This window comes from Phacochoerus africanus, chromosome 11, assembly GCF_016906955.1.
Source record: "Phacochoerus africanus isolate WHEZ1 chromosome 11, ROS_Pafr_v1, whole genome shotgun sequence".
In the NCBI taxonomy this organism is placed as follows: Eukaryota; Metazoa; Chordata; class Mammalia; order Artiodactyla; family Suidae; genus Phacochoerus; species Phacochoerus africanus.
In genome coordinates, this window is record NC_062554.1 from 81210634 (window position 1) to 81234893 (window position 24260).

General features: G+C 35.0%; 1 protein-coding gene across 1 annotated transcript in view; it reads right to left on the reverse strand.

Annotated features, from left to right (window-relative positions):
* Positions 1-9761: 9761 nt before the first annotated feature.
* VWDE (von Willebrand factor D and EGF domains) overlaps positions 9762-24260 on the reverse strand; it is a 60979-nt gene continuing 46480 nt past the window's right edge. Inside the window, exons 20-28 of the mRNA XM_047754391.1 lie at positions 23676-23771; positions 23494-23589; positions 22320-22415; positions 21361-21456; positions 20020-20115; positions 12981-13076; positions 12781-12876; positions 11928-12023; positions 9762-9898 (exon numbers count right to left, since the gene is read on the reverse strand). Coding sequence (XP_047610347.1) covers positions 9762-9898; positions 11928-12023; positions 12781-12876; positions 12981-13076; positions 20020-20115; positions 21361-21456; positions 22320-22415; positions 23494-23589; positions 23676-23771 — 905 coding nt within the window. The remainder of the gene's footprint in view (positions 9899-11927; positions 12024-12780; positions 12877-12980; positions 13077-20019; positions 20116-21360; positions 21457-22319; positions 22416-23493; positions 23590-23675; positions 23772-24260) is intronic.

Below are 24260 nucleotides of genomic sequence, written 5' to 3' on the forward strand. Positions count from 1 at the left end.
TCTTTAACCACTGAGCCACGATGGGAACTCCCTCTTAGTAGATTTTTGAGGTCTAAATAATATTTGTTAAAATCTCTAGTCTTGAGCTCAATACATCTTAGTTTTCTTTCCTGAAATTAGTCTGATAATTAGATAACCGAATAATTGATCCATTTCTTATCAAGGAAATATTTTGAATTTCTCAGCATGCTGCTGAATGATTTATGACAATAAAGTAGATGTTGACCAGAGATAGCATCACACCTAGCACTATCCTTTGATAGATATATTTGTTCACACAAGTTTTAGTTTACCTGCCTTAAATAAACAAAATGAAAATAAAACAAAACGAGACAAAAAAACTGAAATACAAAAAACCTTCCTTGACAACCATGGTCTGTCTACAGTTACCATAATTTTTCAAAAATAGGGAACTGTTCTGACCTAATTATTTACTTCAGTTCATTGCAGCATCACAAAATTCAGGCTCCAGAAACGATGGCACACTGGGAACTTCCTATGTTCAGACCTGTTACATGCCCAAATCAGAATGTGAACTTCCCTATAGTCTGACACAGACAGCTCCACCCTCCATATGACTGCTGGTCCTGATTGTGGCTGACTACAGATGGAGGGACACTGGATTAAGCTTACCCAGTCCACTGACTGGGAATTATTATCCTCTGAAACTTTTCTCACTCAAGACTTTTGAACTAAACAACATGATTTCTAGCCAATGGGTGTCAGCTATAGCAGCTAAAAGATTATCCTGTGGATCTGGTGGTCACATTGGATCCTGAGGAAGATCAATAATGGGCAGCAATGGGCAGAAAGAACCAGAAATTTGCAGAGAACAAATAATCTATGCAGCTGCAGAAAGTAAAAAGTGTAGGTCTCCTTTCTTGATGGCTTCCCGAATCCCATTAAGCCCAGCTTCACATCTGGCCCTTGAGTTCCGTGAGATTTTTTTCTTTTTCTTTTTTTTCTTTTTGCTTTTTAGGGCCTCACTCGCAGCATATGGAGGTTCCCAGGCTAGGGGTTGAATCAGAGCTGCAGCCGCCAGCCTACACCACGGCCATAGCAAGGCCAGATCTGAGCTGTGTCTGCGACCTACACTACAGGTCAGGGCAATGCTGGATCCTTGGCCTACTGAGCAAGGCCAGGGATTGAACCCACATCCTCATGGATACTAGTCAGGTTCGTTTCTGCTGAGCCACGATGGGAACTCCAACATTTTTCTATCCTTTTAATAAACCACCATTCTCAATGAGTTGAATCAAACTTGAATCTGAACTTGATGGCTTCCATCTGAGAGAAAGGAGGCATCTTTCACCAAGTGAGACTTAGGATAGAAAATGAAGGAAACTGAGAGCAGTTATGTATACTTCAGCACCAGGGGTATTTAGCATTCCAACATACTTGTCCACAGTGAACTCCAGATCACTTCAGGCCATTGTGAATGTGGTGACTGGGGGATGGAAAGGGTCAAGGATCCTGATTGTTTTCATCATCAAGAAAATGTTATATGAGGAGGTCCTCATGAGGCAAAGAGAAAACTGGTGGGAAAAAGCTGACAAAAGCTAATCAACAAGTTCATTTTTGCAGCCTTTTTTCAGGGGTTAAGGGTTGAGTTCTATGACAAATACATGGTATCTAGGAATAAGCTTTATGTTTCTTAATCAACATTAAATATTAATGATTTCAGCACAACTCTGTTTTACTGCTATTTACAAATACACCATTTCTTACATATCCTCAGCTGGGAAAATGTGTTTGACTTATACAAGGCAGACTTTTTTTAAGCAAGAATTGAATTGATAATTCTCAGTATCATTTGCAAACAGTGACTAAAAAAATGTCAGCTGCAGGTCTATCAAATGCCTATTATAGAAGACCTAACTAGTATATTCCATTAGATCACCTACTTTGCTTTGTATTGACAAATGACTATTTCTCTTAGGGAAAAAAAAAAAAAAGGTAGACTCTTATAACTCTGGGAGTTCCCTTGTGGTGTAGCAGGGTTAAATATCCGATGTTGTCACTGCTGTGGTCCAAGTTTCTGGCATGGCTCTGAACCATGCAGGTTTGATCTCTGGCCTGGGAACTTGCACATGCTGCAGGTGTGGCCAAACAAATCTTGTAACTCTGCCTCTTATTTATGTCCTATTTATAGTTGAAGATATGTAATGCAGTGTTTATCCTTTTAGATTTTCTGTCTATACTGTGTTTTCCTCCGACCCCCTGATTTAATATATCCTTCAATATTTAGACCACTTCATCCATTTTAGAACTGGCATACATATTGTAAAGAATAAATCATTAAATGATAAAAAGGAAAGAAAATATTACATTAATTTGATTAGTATATATATACATGGTTTAAATTCTGGCAATAAATACTTTAAAACAAATTACATAACTATAATGGTGTTTATAAAATGGATATAATATGTATATATTTTCATTATGGGCTCCAAATACTCCAGATAGTTTTAACCTGAAATTTAAAATATTATTATTTTTGTTGCAGTTCAGAGGAGTATTATAATTTGTGAATATAAAAAATAAGAAACATTCATAATTCTATCAAAAACATTATTATATTAATATTTTAACTAAAGGCTACTAGACATATTTTAAAGTTTAGATAGAGGATCAAAGAAAGATAAAAAATTTGATAATTCAAATATTTCATTTAAATGCTAACATGAAGAAACACAAAATAGCCAAAAATATGGTCTACCATCGGATTAATTTTGGAAAATGATTTATAATGTAAACATTGAAAATTATGTATTTTAATGTACTTTTGCTTAAATTACCAAACTTTCATTTTCTTGAAAATATTTTCCAGATAGATTATGGGTAAAAAATTTTCAAATTAATAGGTTGAAAAATATCACCAAGAAATTAAAAAAATTAAATTTATTCTCCATAAATTTATCAAATTACTTGCTTTTCAAAATACATTGTATTTCTAAAACATTACTTCCATTTGCATGAGTCATTAGCTTTCATAAAGAGTGCTTTTGTGTATGATCTGTAAACCATGAACCATAACATTTCTGCATTATTAGCATATACAGGTCCATTAAATCTATTTTAAATGGATAGTTTACCAATTAATATTGTAATTGTATTTTGGGATTCTTGGTATGGATCTAGGAAATATTTCTGTAGATTTAAAGTATTGGTTTATACATTTTGGAATAAATCCTTGAATTATTATAACTTTTTAACCATAAAATGTTTACATTGAAAGTCAGCTTAGTAAGGCTGCTGCTAAAGTTGCAATGTTGTATACTGAGCAAAGGAGGCAGAAATGGATATACAAATTATATCTATTTCATTATAACTATTTTTGTAGGGGTTTGAATTCTAATTAATAATTTTAAAAGTATTCACTTTTATCTAGAGAATTTTTTTCTTTCTAGTACTCATACTTTCACAAGAGCTTAAAAATTTAACAACATTGTAAATCACTATACTTCAATTAAGTATAATTTTAAAAAGCCTATCTTAGAGACAACTTTGAAAAATATAAATTCCAGAGAAGACGTTGTAGGGTTACTAAATTTATTAAAACAATGTGTACAGTAAAAAAAAAAAATCAGAGTTCCCATTGTGGCTCAAAGGGTTAAGGGCATGAAGTAGTGTCCCTGAGGATGTAGGTTTGACCCCTGGCCTGGTTCAGTGGGTTAAGTATCTGGTGTTACCGTAAGCTTCGGTGTAGGTCACAGAGGCAGCTTAGGCTCAGTCTTGTCCTGGCTGTGGTGTAGGCTGGCAGCTGCAGCTCCAACCTGACCCCTAGACCAGGAACTTCCATATGCTGCAGCTGAAGCTTTAAAAAGGAAAAAAAAAAAAAATGTATATATACACTAATTGTCAAAAGTTTATTTTTGCAGTTATATTTCTGTATTTTTTTTGGTAACAAAATAAAATATAATGAGAATGTTATATACTCTTAAATGATTGCTTAAAACTACCTTTTGGCAAATATGAAATGATAAATTAAAATCTCTTATGTCTGACATTGAATACCATTATTTAATATATTCTTTTTTTTTTTTTGCTTTTTAGTGCTGCGCCCACTAAGGAGGTGGCATAAGGAGGTTCCCAGGCTAGGGGACAATTGGAGCTACAGCTACCAGCCTACACCACAGCCATAGCAACACAGGATTCTTAACCCACTGAGTGAGGCCAGGGATCGAACCCACATCATCATGGATACTAGTCAGATTCATTTTTGCTGCACCACAATGGGAACTCCCAAAAATATTTTTATAAAAAGTAGCAATAATCTTATTCTAAAAATGTCTTTTATCTTGTAGTTTAGACATGGCTTAGGCAGGCTTAGTTTTTCACTTAAAACAACAAAACAAGTTTTGTAAACTCATGATTTAAAATGTGTGTATATCAAATTAATTTCTTTCTTTCTTTTTTTTTTTTTCTTTTTAGGACCGAACCCACAGCATGTGAAGGTTCCCAGGGGTTGAATCAGAGCTACAGCTGCTGGCCTATGCCATAGCCACAGCAATGCAGGATCCAAGCCATGTCTGCAACCTACACCACAGCTCACAGCAGATCCTTAATCCACTGAGTGAAGCCAGGGATAGAACCTGCAACCTCATGGTTACTAGTCAGATTCATTTCTGCTGTGCCACAATGGGAACTCCTAAAATAATTTCTTTTTGAAAAAGACAATGAAAAATTTGAGGTCAAGTATAAGATACTAGAGAAACAGAAGTTTTATAACTAGTTGACTAATTATTTGCTCTCTGAGACAAATTTTTTGATTATTTGTATATTCTCTATTGACATTCTCACTTCCTCAGCAATTCATGTCCTGTAATTTTTATTTTATAAGCATACCCTTCCCTTTTGATATTTGTAGAAGGATTTGATTTTGTGATAGTTATCATGGTCTGTGCATGCAGGTAGGAAGAATTTCTGGATTCATAGCAAGGTGAAGAGAAAGAAGAGTTTACTGAGGTAAGAGACACTGCTAGCACAGTGGGACAACTTCCTGATAATCAGGGAGAGCCAATGAGGAGCACGTGGTCATGTCTGCTTTTATAACCTAGGGAGAAGTGAGAGGTGTTGTCATACACCTGACCTGCTGGTTGGTTGGGGAAAGAGGCACATTATGACACACTTGCTGGTTGGTTGGGTGTATCTAAGGCCCCTATAGGGGTGAGGTGAGGAGTGGACCACATACCTTTCCCAGTAGAGGGCAGGAAGGAATAGGCCAGGTTGCTCAAGGTTGCAGAGGGGGCATTACAATGAGCCATATGGGGCAATGATAAGGGTCTGGTAATTCTTGTCTTGGCCAGAGGCTTTGAGTTCTATCGCCTTGAAGGGGACTTGAAGTCCCACAATAGTTTCTCTATTGCTTCTGCACCAAAATACCATGAATTGCTTCAGTTCATGGTACTGAAAGAATGGATAGATAAAACAGACATTTTCACTTTCTTTTTACACATAAATGCAGTGACCAAATAAATGTCACTATTTCTTCCTCCTTGTCCAAAAATGGTAGACAGAGCAGCAGAAAGAGTAGAGGGGGGAAAAGAGACAGACAAAACTAGATGTGGTGTTTTTATCACAGAAGTAATGGCTTTATCTTTGAAATACAGTCCAAAGCAATAAAATACACAAATTTTAGCAAGTTTTGTGTTAGCTCACTTTTTTCCCCTTGCCACCACAGTCACTGTCTTCTAAGGCTGGGAGCAACATTTTCCAAATAACCCTTCTCTGTATGGTTCTGGGTTGCACTTTACCAAGGAGAAGCTTTCCAGAGTGTTAGAAGATGGAAATAAATAGGAAGCCATTACTTTTTTGAGATATGTTTGCGGCTAGATACTCACTTAGATGAAAGATTCAGAGTGGCTTTCCAGCAATTTTTTTTTCCCTTTCCTTCCTTCTTTCTTTCTTTCCTTCCTTCCTTGCCTGCCTGCCTGCCTCCCTCCCTGCTTGATTGCTTTCTCTCTCTTTTCTTTCTTTCTCTCTTTCTTTCTCTCTCTTTCTCTCTTTCTCTCTTTTTCTTTCTCTCTTTCTTTCTTTCCTTCCTTCCTTCTGTCTTTCTTTCTCTCTTCCTTTCTGTCTTTCTTTCTCTCTTTCTCTTTCTCTCTCTCTTTCTTTCCTTCTCTCTTTCTCTCTTTCTTTCTCTCTTTCTTTCTTTCTCTCTTTCTCTCTCTCTCTCTTCTTTCTTCTTTCTTTCTTTCTTTCTTTCTTTCTTTCTTTCTTTCTTTCTTTCTTTCTTTCTTTCTCTCTCTTTCTCTCTCTCTCTCTCTCTCTCTCTCTCTCCCCCCTCCCTCCCTTCCTCTTTCTCTCTCTCTCTCTTTCTTTCTTTCTTCCCACCTTGCCTGAGATAGTTGCTGGTAATTTCTGGGGAGTCACAAGTATTGCAGCAGCTTCAGGGAAATGTAAAAGGGCATGCTTGGTGCTTCAGGCTGATACTTTCGCTCTCAACTTTTCTGACCTTCAGCAGCTGCTTTGCTGCCCTCTATCTTAGGGTCCCCAGTTCCCTCTCCCAGCTCTTCTAAGAGTACTGAACGTACCTAATTCTGCATTAACTCTTTATATCTAGATATATCAAGTGGCTTCTGTTACGCTGACTGATCCCTAGTAATAAATACATTGTCACAGTAAGGACTAGGAAAGTAGTTTATTAAATATTGTCAATGTCAGGAATATCAGAAACATCACTTCAGTATGTAAGTATCAAATCACATTTCAAAATAAAATTCCAATTTCAAGCAAAGAGCTTTTCTCTAGCAACGACAACTAAAATCATTTTATATTTTATTAGTTTCTTCGGTCTTAAAAATGATTTCAAAAATGATGTCCAAATAAACTTCAAGTAGTTATCTTCAACTTCTTCTGAATAAAAATTTTCATTCTTAGGGTATATGCTTGTAATTAATATACTTGATATTACTCAATGGCGTTTTATCTGTAGTAGGAAGAGGGAAATCAAGTGTCAAAGAACATTAGGAAACCATTTAATTCCAAATCATTATTTGTTACCTTATTCGCCCTGATGTGATACATAAAGCTCTTTTGGTTCTATGTTTGCCACCAGAGACTAAATACTGCTTTCGAAAAAAATTGATATCTAATCAAGATCATACTTAAATGTCAAAACAGTTGTGACAATGTAGCTTGGATACATCATAACTCTGTCTTGGCAAAGGAATTACATTCAAGAAACATCCAAATAAAAATTTTTACATCCATCTGAAAAAGACTTTTCATGATGCATTTCAGAATGCATTTCAACATTTCTCTCAAGTCTCCTTACCCAGACTTTTTCCCCCCCACCTCTCTCTATTCCTCTATTCAATGTAACCATCAGTAACAAACTTACTTAGTGTTTTCTCATACCAAACACTGTTCCAGGTACTTCACATATATTAACATTTTTAATCCTTATAACAACCCCATGATCAGATGTTATTATTAGCTCCATGTTAGAGAAAAAAAAATGAGCCTCAGATCAGGTTCAATACTGTGCCCAAGGTCACAGAGGAAACAAATGGCAGGGACATGGTAAGGGCATTTAGCTAGGCAGCAAGTTATGAAGCCTCCCAAAGCTGACCTGCCATCTTTAGCAACTCCTTTCCTACTTTCTCTTTCTCTGTTTCTTTTGTTTCTAGCCAACAATTCTCATGGAATTTCATTAAATTCTAGAAATCCATAAAAACCTGGAAAAGCAGGTTACAGTAAAGCAGGACATGTGGGTCCTTTAGCTAGTCTTTCTGTTTTGTTTTTTCCTTTCCTTCCATGACATTCTGTTCTTTCTTTCCTTAATATGATTCCAGATGCAGTCTCAGAAGCAACGTTAGTGGGCATGAGGATGATCTGCTGTTAATCATATGAGAAAGATTCAGAAAGTAAAGAAATATGTAAAAATACTATAGAGGATAACCTAATTTAGCTTGTTAAAACAGAGTCGAAAGCTTTTGCAGTTTTAGAGTTTTTGGTGCCATAAAATCTCAAATAAAATAAGATGAAGTATATTTAGTTTGCCTTCAACCCAGGAAACACACTCTTTTATATTTTTCTCAATAATAGCTGATCAAATAGTTTTCAATAACTTTTATTTTCTAGTTTTTAAGTCATAGTACTATTATGATCTTGGTTTTTTTTTTTTTTGAAAAAAGATACCATATCCTTCCAGGAAGAACACCAATCCTAGGATAAAAACACATAATATACCCATTTGCCTCTAAGCCAAACTGACTTAGTATCTTGCTTCAGGAAGAAAATTCCTTATCATTTTCCAAATTATAATACTCCAAAGTACTCTGATATTCATGACTCTTGGGGTTTTTTTTTAAGTGTTAAATAGCAAATTATTGCTTTTTAAATTAAAATCTAATACAGATTAACTTCAAGCAATTTTTGGAGTTCTGCTACAATTTGTGTGTGTATGTGTGTGTGTGAGAAAGAGAGAGAGAGAAAGATTGTTAGAACAACCCTGGTATGTGAAAAAAATATCTTGGATGTTGATATTTAGAAATTTAAGAGTAGGAGTTCCTGTTGTGACTGAGTGGGTTAAGAACCTGATACAATGTCCATGAAGATGCACTATGTAGGTTTGATCCCTGGCCTTGCTCAGTGGGTTAAGGATTCAGCATTGCTTCAAGCTGCGGTATAGGTCACAGATATAGCTCTTATTCAGCATTGCTGTGGCTGCAGCTCTCATTTGACTCCCTAGCCTGGGAACTTTCATATGCTGCAGGCATGGCCATAAAAATAAAAAAATAAAAATAAAAGAAATTTAAGATTGGATACCAAAATAATCGTTTCATTTTATAAGTAAAGGTAGAATCACAGAAGTTTTTTTTTTTTTTTTTGTCTTTTTGCCTTTTCCAGGGCCACTCCCGCAGCATATGGAGGTTCCCAGGCTAGGGGTCCAATCAGAGCTGTAGCCGCTGGCCTACACCAGGGCCACAGCAACGCTGGATCCGAGCCGCGTCTGCAACCTACACCACAGCTCACGGCAACACCGGATACTTAACCCACTGAGCAAGGCCAGGGATCGAACCAGCAACCTCATGGTTCCTAGTCGGAGTCATTAACCACTGCACCACCACAGGAACTCCAGGATCACAGAACTTTTAAGATAGATGTTTTTATAGCACCGGCCTTGCAAGTAGTGAGGGGCAATTTCAGAAACTCTTAAGAAAGCTTTTATTCTTCCTTCACTTTCTTGATTTCTGAAATACAAATAAATTCTAATTCTAATGATGGGAAGAGTTTTTTATTTTTTTCTGAAATGGATTTTAATAAGGAGTAAATGAAGAGAAAGAACTACTATCTGGGAAATGAATGAGGATATTCAAAGCATCAGTGGCATATGACCCACTGAAAATGTTTAGAAACACCCCTCCCTCACAAATCAATGAAGTAGTGGTTCATTGATTTAAAACTAGGGAATTTTTTTGAGAGGGGTGAGGGTGGTCTTTTTATCTACTACTTGACTAAATATAAATTATTGGTGTTTTAAGTCCATACTGTGAAATTTTTATTCTCTTTAAGTTCTGGTGTCATGAACTCCTGCATTACATTTGACAGTTGCATCTACACACTGAAATTCCTTAAGTGCACGTAAAAAATTTTGAAGAATAAATTCTGTAATGGCACAAAATGACAAAACTTTTAGTTTTAGAAGCAAATAGTAAAACCTTGTATGTTTTCTATTTTGGAAATATAACATTATCAGATAGGTATAATTTACTAAATAGAACGTCTGAGTAGATGGCAGATATAAATATCTAATATGTATTTTGTTTAAAATGTAAAAATACCTGTATTTTCTTTTCGCATTTGACTCCAGAATATCCGGTGCGGCAAGAACACACATTGGGGAGTACACATCTGCCGCCATAAAGACACTTTTGAGTGCAAATTGCTGCAACACACACATTTAACAGTTAGCATCTTTTGACACAAATGCTTGTGACATTATATTTTGGTGGTCTAGAGCTATTCGGCAACTTGACTATAAAAGTAGTCATAAGAATCTATGAATGGCCAACTGCACCCATATTTCTGCAACTCTCATCAAAAGACAAAACACCCCAAACTCAACACAATGGTTTCATTATTGAAGCAAATAAAAATTTCATTGGCTGCATTTTAAAGTATTTAAATATATATCTTTTTGTTTTCTTTAGAGAGTATATTCAAATCACTGACATAAGATAGCATTCATAATTTTCTTTTTAATAAAAATTCTAGGAGCAGTTTAAAAGAGACAATTACTACTGGCCATTGTATGTAAAAACAGTTTTTTATACTGTCAATGGAAGTTTACTGTGAAACAACTCTATTGGAAGCTTCCTAAAGATTTTCACACTGTCTGTACTAGAAATTTCTTCTTTTAAAATTACATTTTTAAGTAATATTGATAAAAAATAGGCATATATAAAATTATATACAATATAGTTATTTTTCATGGGAGAGGGATCTGTTTCAATAGCTCATCTTGAAAGCTTGTGTAATTCAAGAATAATATTCCCTTTGATATAAATACAACATTGGAAGATATGTTTGTATCAGGGCTACTGAGTATGGTTGAGCAGGTTGTGTAATGCACAATGTTCCACAGAAAAGGAAGTCCTGTTCACATCGTAGACGTCACAGGTTTGAATATTTACTACTACAGTTTTCCAGAAGATGGCTGTAAGACATCTTGAACAAATAAAGTCATCAATATTTGGATAGTTTACGGACAGATGGAAGTGAAGCATTTTGAGGAAGAGGACTTTGAAAAATCCCATAAAGGTGCAGAAACAGGGTGCACGTAGTTAAGCTGTGCTCAGAGTACCTCAATCATTGGAGCATATTTCCATGTTAATGTACTTTTTAGCATTTAATCATTCTTTTTCATGGTCCACACGGACCTCTCTCCAGAATGATTAGCCCAAATTGAGGTCGATAGTTCTTTTTTCTAATATTTTATCACATCTACAGTACAATGAGAATTACTGTTTTTTTGAGCACATCTTTCTTCTTTATCATAAACTTTTAAAACTGAAGTATAATTCATTTACAATGTTGTGTTAGTTTCATGTGTACAGTAAAATGATTCGGTTATTCACACACACTCACACACATATGATTTTCATACCCTGAGATCCTATCTATGTAAAAACTTATGACTGAAACTGAATGGAAGTATAGTAAAATGCTAAAATCATAAGAGAAGCTAGTTTTGGGTGTTGGAATTTGGAGTGATTAATTTTTTAAACTTTTTCATATATTCTGTGATTTCCTTATAGATATATACCTACCTTATAATATGACAAAATATGTAATCCATTTCCCTTGGATGAAGGTAGTCAAAAGATACAAACATCTAGTTATGAGTTAAATAAGTACTAAGGATGTAATATAAACAAAATAAATATTAGCACTGCCATACATTATACCTGGAAGTTTTCATTTAAGAGAGTAAACCGTAACAGTTCTTATACAAGGAAAATTTTTTTCTATTTATTTAATTTTGTATCTGTATGAGATGATGTATATTCACTAAGCTTATTGTGGAAATCATTTCATGATCTATGTAAGTCAAATCGTTATGCTGTCTACCTTATACTATGCTTAATGTTAATTATATTGCAGTAAAAGTGGAAGGAAAAGAAAGATTTTTCTAAATGGAAAAAAAAAAAGCTTTCTTCAGCCTACCTAAGAAAACTTAAATTATGGAAACCGATTGACCATTATTTGGAGCTATGTCACATAAAATATTAATATAATATACCACACTTTGTTTAAATGGGTATAAAAATGGATGATATACTTATATTTTTAAAACTTTTTTTAATGAATCAGCATGCTGAAGTTTATTTTCTCTTATAGATTTCTCCTAAAGCTACCTTTATAATAGATTCAAGTTTAGAAGAGGGAATAGAAAACAAAATCTGTAGGCTTACGGATTTGACACCGTGCTCCTTCCCAGGTGACAGGACAATGGCAAATGCCAGGTGCAATACACTCACCACCATTTTTACATTTCTGAAAGCAGACAGCTAAAAATAGAAATATAAACAGGTTAAAAAATAAAAATTTACTACTCCAATCCTATCAGAATCCATAAAAGTTTTCATTAAAGAAAAAAAAGAGAAACAGTTAAAAATCAATGATTTTAGGGATGTTTCCCCTTAACATTTTATCGAGGATATGTTTCAGTGTCACCACTTATTAGAAAATGTGATTTTAATGACTGTATAATGTTCCATTAATCGAATGTACTGTGATTTAATTTTCCCCCAATTATTGGACATTTATGTTGCCTCTCATTTTACACTTTGACCAGTACATTATAATATCTGCTAATTTTTAAATAACAATTTATAAAAAGGGAAAAAAATGAAACATTTGAATGAGGAGCTCTGTCATCATCTCAAAATCTAGCAAAACTTTCAAGCAGTGGAATCCCATCTCAGGAGATTCTGAATAGGTTTGAAATGGGGCAAAGAAATCATTAATTTTTAAAAAACCAACCCCTCACTCCTACTTAAGACTGAGAGACAAGGATTTAAAGACTTGTCATTTATCCTGGCAATTATAGTGGACAGACTGGAAAATACAGTGTATCCTCTCTCTGTTAACCTGAAAGAATGAGTTCAGAGGACTGGGCATTTTACTCCTTCTACTTCAGAAAGGTATCTTCTAAGTTAGGAACAAATAAGAAAAAATAAAAACAAACAAGGAAAATGCGTTTTGTCTTAAAATTCTGTTTTATGTTTCCTGTAGGGTTTAGCATTTTAAGAGCATTTCTCTTACGTGTGTTGCATTGATTCCCTATCCAACCAGAAGGACAGGAGCAAAGGTTTGGTCCCACACATTTTCCTCCATTCATGCACATGGGGTCACAGATACCTTTGTGTAAAGGGATGAAATGTCAGTACTTAAATGTCAATACTTTTACTCTTTAGTATGTTTGCTTTACCAGTAGTTGGCAAATACGTTTAGTGGTATCTTACTTTTTTGGCATCTCCTACCAGTGTATCCTTTAGGACAGGTGCACACATTATTTCTCATGCAGTGACCACCATTCTTACAAGGAGGGTGACAGACAGCTAAAAGAATACATGGAAGTAATCTGTGAATATCACATATTATTATATATTACATATTGCATCATGAGTGTATTATCTATAAGGACATAAGGCAGAGATATGTGCTATTAAAAGATCACAAATGCAAGTCATTAAAACCAGCCTTTCTAAATCTTAAAATACATTGCTGATACCTGTAAGTTACTAGTGGGTTAGCACAATTTGAAATGCCTTGGTGGTTTATAATCAATGGAGCTTTTGGTATTATACTGCAATATTATGAACCTTATCTTATGTTTTACCATACTTTGAAGCAGAGTGAAATGGCCTGGGCAAAACCCAGAAAATAAGTGAACATTGATCTCAAAATAAGAATATTTGTTCTGGTGGAAATTAGATAAAATCACTAATCTATCACATGTTTAGACAATACTTTTTTTTTTTCTGCTTTTTAGGGCTGCACCTGAGGCATATGCAGGTTCCCAGGCTAGGGGTCAAATCAGAGCTACAATTGCTGGCCTACACCACAGCCACAGCAACATAGGATCCGAGTAGTGTCTGCGACCTACACCACAGCTCTCGGCAACGCCAGGTCCTTAACCTAGACAATACTTTTAAGATAACTTTTGGATACCTATTGAGGTCACAAAGGCAGAGCTTTATATGTGACCTATTCCTGTAAATGCTTGACAAGAAATCATTTCCTTTTTTCTTTCTTTTTTTTTTTTTGCTTTTTAGGGCAGCACCTGTGGCATATAGAATTTCTCAGGCTAGGAGTTGAATTGGAGCTGCAGCTGCCAGCCTTCTACACCGCCACAGCAACATGGAATCCAAGCTTCATCTGTGACTTACACCACAGCTCACAGAAAAACTGGATCCTTAACCCACTGAGTGAGGCCAGAGATCCTGTATTCTTATGGGTACTAGTCAGGTTAGTAACCTGCTGAGCCACAACGGGAACTCCACTTTTCCCATTTTATCAAAATGGGAAAAAAAAAAAAAAACTTTTTAACAACAAATCCTTGGCTTTTTTAGGAATATTTATTGGATAATCTTGAATACACTGTAATAGTATCTTCTATGAATATGATTCTGTTCCATGGAGTTCAGAAGTTAATCTTTATCATCTGTTATGAGAGGATTTTTAATGCTTCATGTTTTTCCTGATATAATAATTAAATGCGCTTGTTTAAAAAATAATGATACATAGGCAAACCTGCCTAGAAATTTTAAAATTTAATTTTCCTTAAGGGATAAATAAGTGAATTTTAGTTTGTGTTTTAAAAGTGAATGTCAGATGAACTGATTTTGGTAATAATGGCCTTTGTAGGCAGATTTCCCATTTGGATTAGATCCATTTTTAATAGCTGCCTTTTAAATTTCTAAGCACTGTAAGAAAAATTCAACAGATTTCAAATAGATTTGTAAGTGAAAATAATGTAGCACTTTATGTATAAAAACAGTATAACTGAATGGTTTTAACAAATGGATAATTTCACTATTTTATTTATTTATTGTTTTATTGAAGTATAGTTGATTTACAAGGTTGTGATAATTTCCACTGTACAACAAAGTGACCCAATCATACACATACCCATTCTCTTTCAGAGTATTTTCCCACATAGATTATCACAGAATATTGGGCAGAGTCCTCTGTGCTGTATAGCATGTCCCCATTGGCCAATCATTCTGTAGACCTCAGTGTGCACATGCCAATATGAAAGCCCCAGTCCATCCCTCCCACACACCCCCACCTGTCCCCTTTGGTAACCACAAGTTTTTCAAAGTCTGTGAGTCTGTTTCTGTTCTGCAAATAAGTTCATTTTTATCCTTTTTTAGATTTCACATATAAGTGATAGTATATGATGTTTGTCTTTCACTGTCTAACTTCACTTAGTGTGATAGTTTCTAGGTACATCCATGTTGCTGCAAATGGCATTATTTCATTCTTTTTTATGGTTGAATAGTATTCCTTTGAATGTATGTACCACATTTTCTTAATCCATTCATGTGTTGATGGAAATTTTGATTGTTTCCATGGCTTGGCTATTGTGAATAGTGCTGCTATGAATATATGGGTGCATGTTTTGAATTACAGTTTTGTTTGGATATATGCTCAGGAGTGGGATTGCTGGATCATATATTTAGTTTTCTGAGGAACCTCCATGCTGTTGTCCATAGTGGTTGTACCAATTTACATTCCCACCAACAGTTTAGGAGGGTTCCCTTTTCTATAAAACTTCTCTAGAGTTTATTGTTTGTAGACTTTTTGATGATGGCCATTCTGGCCTGTGTGAGGTGATGCCTCATAGCAGTTTTAATTACATTTCTCTAATAATTAGTGATGTTAATCATCCTTCATGTGTTTTTTGGCCATCTATATGTCTTCTTTGGAGAAATGTCTATTTAGATCTTCTGCCCATTTTTTGCTTAGGTTGTTTGTCTTCTTGATACTGAACTGCAGGAGGTGATGCATATTTTGGAGATTAAACCCTTGTCATTTGCTTCACTTGCAAATATTTTCTCTGATTCTATGGTTTGTCTTTTTGTTTATGGTTTCCTTTTCTGTGAAAAACATTTTAAGTTTAATTAGGTCCCATTTGTTTATTGTTGTTTTTATTTTTATTACTCTAAGAGGTGGATCTAAGAAGATATTGTTGCAGTTTATATCAGTGTTTCATCTATGTTTTCTTCTAAGAGTTTTATAGTATCTGGTCTTACATTTGGTCTTTAATCCATTTTGAGTTTAATTCTGTATATGGTATTAAGAATGTTCTAATTTTATTCTTTTATATGTAGCTGTCCAGTTTTCCCAACACCGCTTATTGAAGAGATTTTCTTTTGTTAATTGTGTATTTTTGCCTCCTTTGTCATAGATTAATCAAGCACAGGTGCTTGAGTTTATTTCTGGACTTTCAGATCTGTTCTATTGGTCTTATTACTTTTTTTTGTGCCAGTAGCATACTGTTTTGATGAATGTAGCTTTGCAGTATAGTCTGAAGTCAAGGAGCCTGATTCTTCCAGCTCCATTTTCTTTCTCAGATTCAGGATATTTTGTATTTCCATATAAATTAAAAAAATGGGTCTATTCTGTGCAAAGTGACATTGGTAATTTGATAGGGGTTGCATTAAATCTGTAGATTGCTTGGGTAGTGTAGTACAGTCATTTTGACAATATTGATTCTCCCAATCCAAGAGAACTGTATTCTTTTCTTTTCTTTTTTGTCTTTTTGCCTTTTCTAGGACCGCTTCCAGCGGCATATGGAGGTTCCCAGGCTAGGGGTTGAATCGGAGCTGTAGCCACTGGCCTACGCCAGAGCCACAGCAATGCGGGATCTGAGCTGTGTCTGCAACCTACACCACAGCTCATGGCAACACCAGATCCTTAACCCACTGAGCAAGGCCAGGGATCGAATCCTGCAACCTCATGGTTCCTAGTCGGATTCGTTAACCACTGCACCACGACAGGAACTCTGAGAACTATATTCTTTTCATCTGTCTGTGTCATCTTTGATTTCTTTCATTAGTGTCTTATAGTTTTCAGAGTACAGGTCTTATGTCTCTTCAGGTCGGTTTATTTCTAGGTATTCTTTTTGATGAGATGGTAAATGGGATTTTTCCCCTAATTTCTCTTTCCGATCTTTCATTGTTAGTATATAGGAATGCAGTAGATTTCTGTATATTATTTTGTATCCTGCAACTTTCCCAAATTCATTAATGAGCTCTAGCAGTTTTCTGATAGCATCTTTAGGATTTTATATGTATAATATCATATCATCTGCCAACAGTGATAGTTTTACTTCTTCCTTTCCAATTTGGATTACTTTTATTTGTTTTTCATCTCTGATTGATGTAGTTTTAGACTGAGATTTTTTGTTAATACTTGAGTTTACTTTCTCTGGCTTTTTTTGTTGTTGTTGTTGGCTGCACCCATGAGATGTGAAAATTCCCAGGCCAGGGATGATTGAACACGTGCTACAGTTGCAACCTGCACCACAACTGTGGTAACACTGAATTCTTAACCCACTGTGCTACATGGGAACTTCCCTCCCAGGCATTTTTTATTGGTACTTTTTACTATGAAAAAAATGCTCTGACATTTTCTGCATGCTATTCTTTATACAATTTAAGGTTATTTCTATTTATTGGGGAAAATGTATCCTTTCTGTTACAAAAAAAACTATGAGAGGAGTTCTCACCGTAGCTTAGTGTTTTAGAACTGACTAGTATCCATTAGGATGCAGCTTTGATTCCTGGCCTCACTCAGTTGGATAAGGATTGAGCATTATTGCTGCAAGCCAAGGCATTGGTCAAAGATGCAGCTCAGATTTGGCATTGCTGTGTCTGTAGCATAGGCTGGCAGCTGCAGCTCTGATTCAATTGCTAGCCTTTCATATGCTGCAGGTGTGGCCCTAAAAAGTCATAAAAGAAGAAAAAACTATGGGAAAGACCTGTGGTTAGAAATTTAAAACTTTTTTTTTGTCTTTTTTTGGTCTTTCTAGGGCCACACCCACAGCATATGGAGGTTCTCAGGCTTGGGATCCAATTGGATCTGTAGCCGATGGCCTATGCCACAGCTGTAGCAATGCCAGATCCGAGCCACGTCTGTAATCTATGCCACAGCTCCTAGCAATGCTGGATCCTTAACCCACTGAGCAAGGCCAGGGATGGAACCTGTAACCTCATGGTTCCTAGTCATATTTGTTTCTGCTGTTCCATGATGTGAACTCCAGAAATTTAAAACTTAAAAATAATAAAACAGCTTTTTATAATGGGAAGTCTTGTTAAAATCAACACTTACCTACTCTACAAAATTCAATGTAGAGATAAATACTACATTTATACAAAAAAGTATATATACTTAAAATAATATAGAGAAATTACCTAAAACTTTGGCTTGGTCCTGCCCACCTCTAATCCCATTTTGGGAAAATGAGGTTCAGGAGAAGCCCCACTTTCACGTGTGTATGTATGAGATTCTACAGGCCTCAGATGGATCTTCTATCGAACTCCAAAATGAGCCAAGTCATCTGGCCTCACCTTCTGTATGGAATGGGCTCGTGGCATTTAAGAGGTGGAGGAAATTTAAAGATGTATTTAGTCACCTCTTCAGCCACACATTTTAGGTTTTGCTTAAAGAGTAGTTGAACTCTTTCATGACGCTTCCAGCTCAAGTCTATCTTCCTCTTTTGAAATCCTGTAGAACACACAGCATGTGCTCCTCAAACTTACTTTTAATCATGTTCTGCCTAATTTTATTCAATGGCTTTTAATGTGTATATCTTCCCTTTCCAATATTTGGGCTTACAAAGTTATGTTATCTAATAAAAATAACAATCATGTCTTTATTTCTTCTGCACTGTATCATATCTTATGATAATAACACTATTATTTAATGGCAGCTGGCCATGTGCTGACTCTCTTTGCAGGTGGTCCACTATATATGTCTCATTTGTACTTCACAGCAACTGGCTTGTTCACACTTTCAGGTAAAGAAGTCTGAGGCCTAGGGATTACAAGTAAATTTCCAACATCTATGCCAGCTAGGAAATTATAGAGACTGCTAACTCTAACAACTATAACATGACCTATGTTCAAAAAATAATTTTTAGTTAAATGTAGTAATTTAGAGAGTCCTTCCTTTACCCAGTTATGTAACTGGCATATACATTTTAGAAGGGAACTCTTCTTTTCTTTCTTTCTTTTCTTTTTAGGGCCACATCCACAGCATATGGAAGTTCCTGGGCTAGGGGTCAAATCAGAGCCGCAGCTGCCGGCCTATGCCACAACCACAGCAACATGGAATCTGAGCTGCATCTGTGACCTACACCACAGCTCCCAGCAATGCTGAATTGTTAACACACTGAGTAAGGCCAGGGATCGAACCCGCATCCTCATGGATTCGTTAACCACTGAGGCAAGAGGGGAACTCCTAGAAAAGAATGTTTCTTATTGTATCTTACATCTACTGCAAATCGCATAAGAGACATAAACTTATTTCTTCTACACTCTCTACTCAAAACCCTACCCAAAACCCTTAAAAATGCATTTAGTCAGTCTCCTAGTTTTCAAGACTTGCCTTAATTAGTCTTTACTTTCAATTTTTGCAAACTAATTTCTAAACAGAAATCTGAATTAGAAAAATTCATTTCATATAATTACATATCTAGTGTTAGAGTGATGGGTTCTTCACCTCAATGTCTGTCTCAAAATTCTGACCAACCTCTAAGTTAGAAAATAGTTTTGTAAATCAAAGTGTAACACAGCAAAGAAAGCATGTATTTTAGGAGTTAAATTATGACATAGTCTGACACTTTTTATATTACAAACCTCCTCTATGTTTACTAAAAAATATGAACATGCAGAAAATACATTTTAAATTTTGTTTACTGAAATTATTTCATGCCTATGTGTTCAGCTTCAGGTCATGCCCATTATTCTGAAAATAACCAATAGCATTAAGTCTATGAAGTAAAGTGTTAAAATAACATGCCATGAAAGGGGAAAATGATATGTCATTATGTCCCCATATCACATTGCATTATGCTGTATACAGCTGGCTCTTCATAAGTGCTTAATGATACTAAATCAAGAGAGATAATAATAGTGGGCATTAGATGGACTGTAAACCAAACAGTTTTTGGAGAAGGCAACAAAACTAACATCATTTCACATGAAAGATTGCAAGAGAAATTTGCTTTTGCTTTGTGTCTCACACCTTGGTACTACCAATGTACCAAAGTTGTGAGCCTAAGATATGTTGAAGAAATAAATATTTTACACAATAACTCATATATTTCTATGAACTGGTCATTTTGTGACCAAAACTGCAACAGCATAAGAAATAGAGAAAAACAGTAAATAGCATCTTCTCCTTTGAAGCTTGTCTCGTGTTTACTCAGAGCTCTGTTTATGTCTAGCTTTCCCTTTGCTTTTTTTTTATTTATAAAGAAAGTATAATTACCATTCTGACACTGTGCACCAAAGAATCCATCAGGACAGAGGCAAGTGTTTGGCTTATTACAGGAACCACCATTAAGGCAAACAGGGTCACACAAAGCTAATGAACAGCAGGAGGGAGAAAGACCATAACAGTTTTATTATTTAAAAAATGAAAGCTGCACTGAAGTACAAAATGGTTCATAATGAAATATTTTATTTTTACTGCGTGTAAAACCCATAACCTATAATTAATTAGACTTTGCCAAACATAAGAGTGAAATCACTGGATAATAGCTTTGAAAGACTGTTCATTAAGTTTACAAATATTACCAAGCTAAGAATGTAGAGGCTATGATTAGAATTCAGAATGCCCTTGGTAAGCTGGAAACATGACCATAAGTTAGGAGAAGACAATTCAACAGCACACACAGGAGAGTCTGCAATCTGCTCAAATACATATGTACCTCTAAGTTTCCTTCCCAAGTCAAATAGGAACACTGCACTCAATCCTAGCACACTCAAAAGCATTCTTTGTTTTTCCTTCTTTACCTTTGTTCCATTTTGAAAGTCACCCCCAAGTTCCATTTTTTTAACCCAGATTTTACCAGTTCTCCAAAGTCTACACAATTTTCTTCCTAACTGCACTTGCCAGAATTAATTTTCTTTTCTTTGCTTGCAAGTAACTGTGTACACATTACATTACTTACAGCTCATCTTGTATCATAGTCTTTTTATAATAGTATCCTGTATTTCCCTCGCTAATGATATGCTGCTTGAAACTGGGCAAAAATCAAATTGATCTTTGTTTCCCCTTGCATCGTGCTTCACACATAGTTGTCATGCTATAATTTATAAATTAAATTTCTGTTGAGAGAAGTCATTTGATCACAATGGATTAAATTAAACACAGATTAACTGCAAATAACACTGCCAAAGAAGTAAGCCTGATACTATGAGAAATACAAGAATAACCTTATGATGTCTACTTAACTTGGACTTGCTTAAATGTTGAATTAAATAGAATGTCTATGTTGTGATTAAAAAAAAAAAACTTGAAAGACTCCTGTATGTGCAATACAGATATTTTTCTCTCCACCACAAGGCACATAGATGAGGGAAAAATAAAGTCCTAAAAAAGAAAATATTAGCTGGGTTGGATAATAGTAAGGCTGGAAAACATTCTATGGTCTAATATAAGAACAAAAAGAATGAAGACGAGAGATATGGTTTCAAAAATCTGTCTGAAATAAACTTCATACCAATCTTGTCAGATTTGTTTTATGTTTTGGGGTGCAAGTCTTTAAGACATTGGTCCATTTTAAATTTCTTTTAACTAATATATTTATTGAAAATCTAATTTTACCTGTGCTACAGGTGGGTCCGTACCAGCCAGGCTTGCACTGGCAAACATCTGGTGTAAGACATTCGCCTCCATTTTCGCAGTGCCTGTTACAAACCACTAAGGTCATAGGATAAAAATAAAAGAGGTACTTTAGGCTTGGAATTGGTCATATTATTGGCTATTATATAATTGCTCATAACTGCCAATAACATTCTCAAATGAATAATAGAAAGATAAAAACAATTTATCTTGTGGCTTTAAATGTTTTCCAGTTTTCACATCCAGTATTTTTGTTGTCGCTGTTGTGAATAGAGATGGGAAAAGCAGAAAACCATTGAACTGAATGGTAAACAAGAGTTGCCTATTTGGGAAAATTATTAGTTACTTAAAAGTAATCATAGACATAAATTAAATGAGATAAATTTACATACACGTCAAATAATTAGAATTCGTGTTGTCTCAAAGGAATGGTCATGGATAGCATCAAGAAAAGAGTTGCTTCTAAGAACAAGCTTCTTAATCTTAGTACTGGTATTCAGTGCTTCTAGTGGTATGCAGAATGGTAATTGTCATAATAAGCCAGAAAGGTATGTGTGTGTGTATGTACGCATATATATATATACACACATATATGTATATATTTAGTGCCACAGGTGCAGCATATGAAAGTTCCCAGGATGGGGTCGAATCGGAGCTACAGCTGCCATCCTGCGCCACAGCCATAGCGACATGGGATCCAAGCTGCAGCTGTGATCTAAACCACAGCCCACAGCAGTTCCTGATCCTTAACTCACTGAGGAGGCCAGGGATCAAACCTGGATCCTCATGGATACTAGTAGGGTTCATTTCCCTTGAACCGCAATGGGAACTCCAGGAAGGTATATTTTTCACTTAGGGTTTGGGTTTGTCTCAGCATTAAAGAAATCAGCTGCTCAAAGGAGCAGTTTTATTATGTTAGACTGCAAGGGTGCTTTGCTTACTTGTTTCACACCTTGGTCCTACAAAGCCATAAGGACAAGTGCAGAGATTTCCAGCCAAGCAGGTGCCACCATGTTGACAAGGTGGTCTACAGTACTCTGCAGACACAGATTATGTCAAGTCAGCTTTTAATTAAGAAAAAGTCAGTATATGTTTTTGAAGCACAGCCCCAACACCACCTTCTTGTAAGAGCAATTTGTAGCAAACAGTTCTATTTTAGTATGAAATTTAGTTCTGTTGGCATTGAGTATGAATTCACACTCTGGAAACAGCATGTTTCGATTTATAAAACTTTTAGTTAACTTGATGGAAATATTTGATCTTAGGTTTCTTCTGAAGAATGAGACTTGAATATATGCATGCTTGCGCTGTAAATATAATACTTCTACATTTCCTATGCTACTAATATTGAATGTTTCTGTTAATTCACTCTGTATTTACTATAACTTGTTAATTTGTACCTTGCCTTGTTATGAAGACATTTAATATGGCTCTCTGTTAATAATTATATGTGGTATAATCTATTAAAATATATATGCCCACAATCTACTAAAATATATTCTTTAAAATATTACTTAAAAATAACAAATTTATTTCTTTGAAATATTATCCATTTAAGGCATGCCATTTCCTAAACTCTCCACTTAATATTTCAACCAAGACAATAAAATTATATGGCTATAGACATGTTTTAGAAATTGTTTTGAGCAAAACATTGCAAATAAACTATATTCCAATAAAATTTAAGAAGAAATCTTTTTTTTAGGTTTCTTCTTACTACCTTATATCTTCTCTAATTATTTGGTATTTAATAGTTCCTTGGAACCATGCTTGACAAGTTATTCGACAAGCAGATGTCCTTTGTTTGAAGCTAAAATATTTGTAGGAATATGATGCCATATAGCTAAATCGCAAAAAAAAAAAAAAATTCTAAAGATACTTTTACCAAGGACAAATAAACTATTGCACTTTAGCTCTCTGATTTTGTAAATTCAAGCTTTTCAAATTTTCAGATAAATTATTTTTAATAATCATTAACAAACTTGAACTCCCTCACCAGCATTAATGAGTATCTATTAATATTTACACAATAAAACTGGATTATCTTTTTAAGTTTTTAAAGAAAATATTGCTTTATTTTGGTTTTATTATTTAATTTTTAATTTGAAGTATCACCTTCATCACAGGTTGCTCCACCATGCCCTGGGGGGCATTCACAAATGTTAGGCTTAATACATTTTCCATGGTTTTTGCAATCAGGATGACATACAGCTGTATGAAATAAAGCTCATGGTTTAGAAATATCAATTATCATTAAATTATGATTGATTATGCAAATTAATGAAGGCTATACCTACCAATTTGGCAATTAGAACCAGAATAGCCAGGTTTACATTTGCATATGTTTGGAGCAACACACTCCCTGTTTTTTCCACATGGATGTCTACAAATGGCTGCAAAAAATCAAGGGAAAAAGGCCAAATTATAGACAACAGTATATGCACATTGCTCATGGACTTAATTATAACACAAATAAAATTCTCTGAAATTTGAAAATTTGGACACTACTATTAAACAATAACCACTGCATACATCTATAAAATTATTTTTCCTCTTATTTGTTTTACTACTAGAATTACTGAGATAAATGAAAAACATACCATATGTGGTTCCCATAGCAAAACATGATGTTGGAGGTGGCTGCTAATCATAAATGGGATTACAGTCTTTCAAAGAGCAATACAATTTCAGATTCTAATTAGGTAAATGTTGGTGAATGGCAGGGATAATCAGAATGTCAAGGAGTAAGATGCCAGGAACATATCATTAGCTTATAGGTTTGTATTCCTTAAACTTCTAACAACCTGATATATTTTAGCTATAGGGCATTTAACACTTTCTGAGGTAACTGAAATTTGTGAGGTTATTTTGCTTTATTTGCT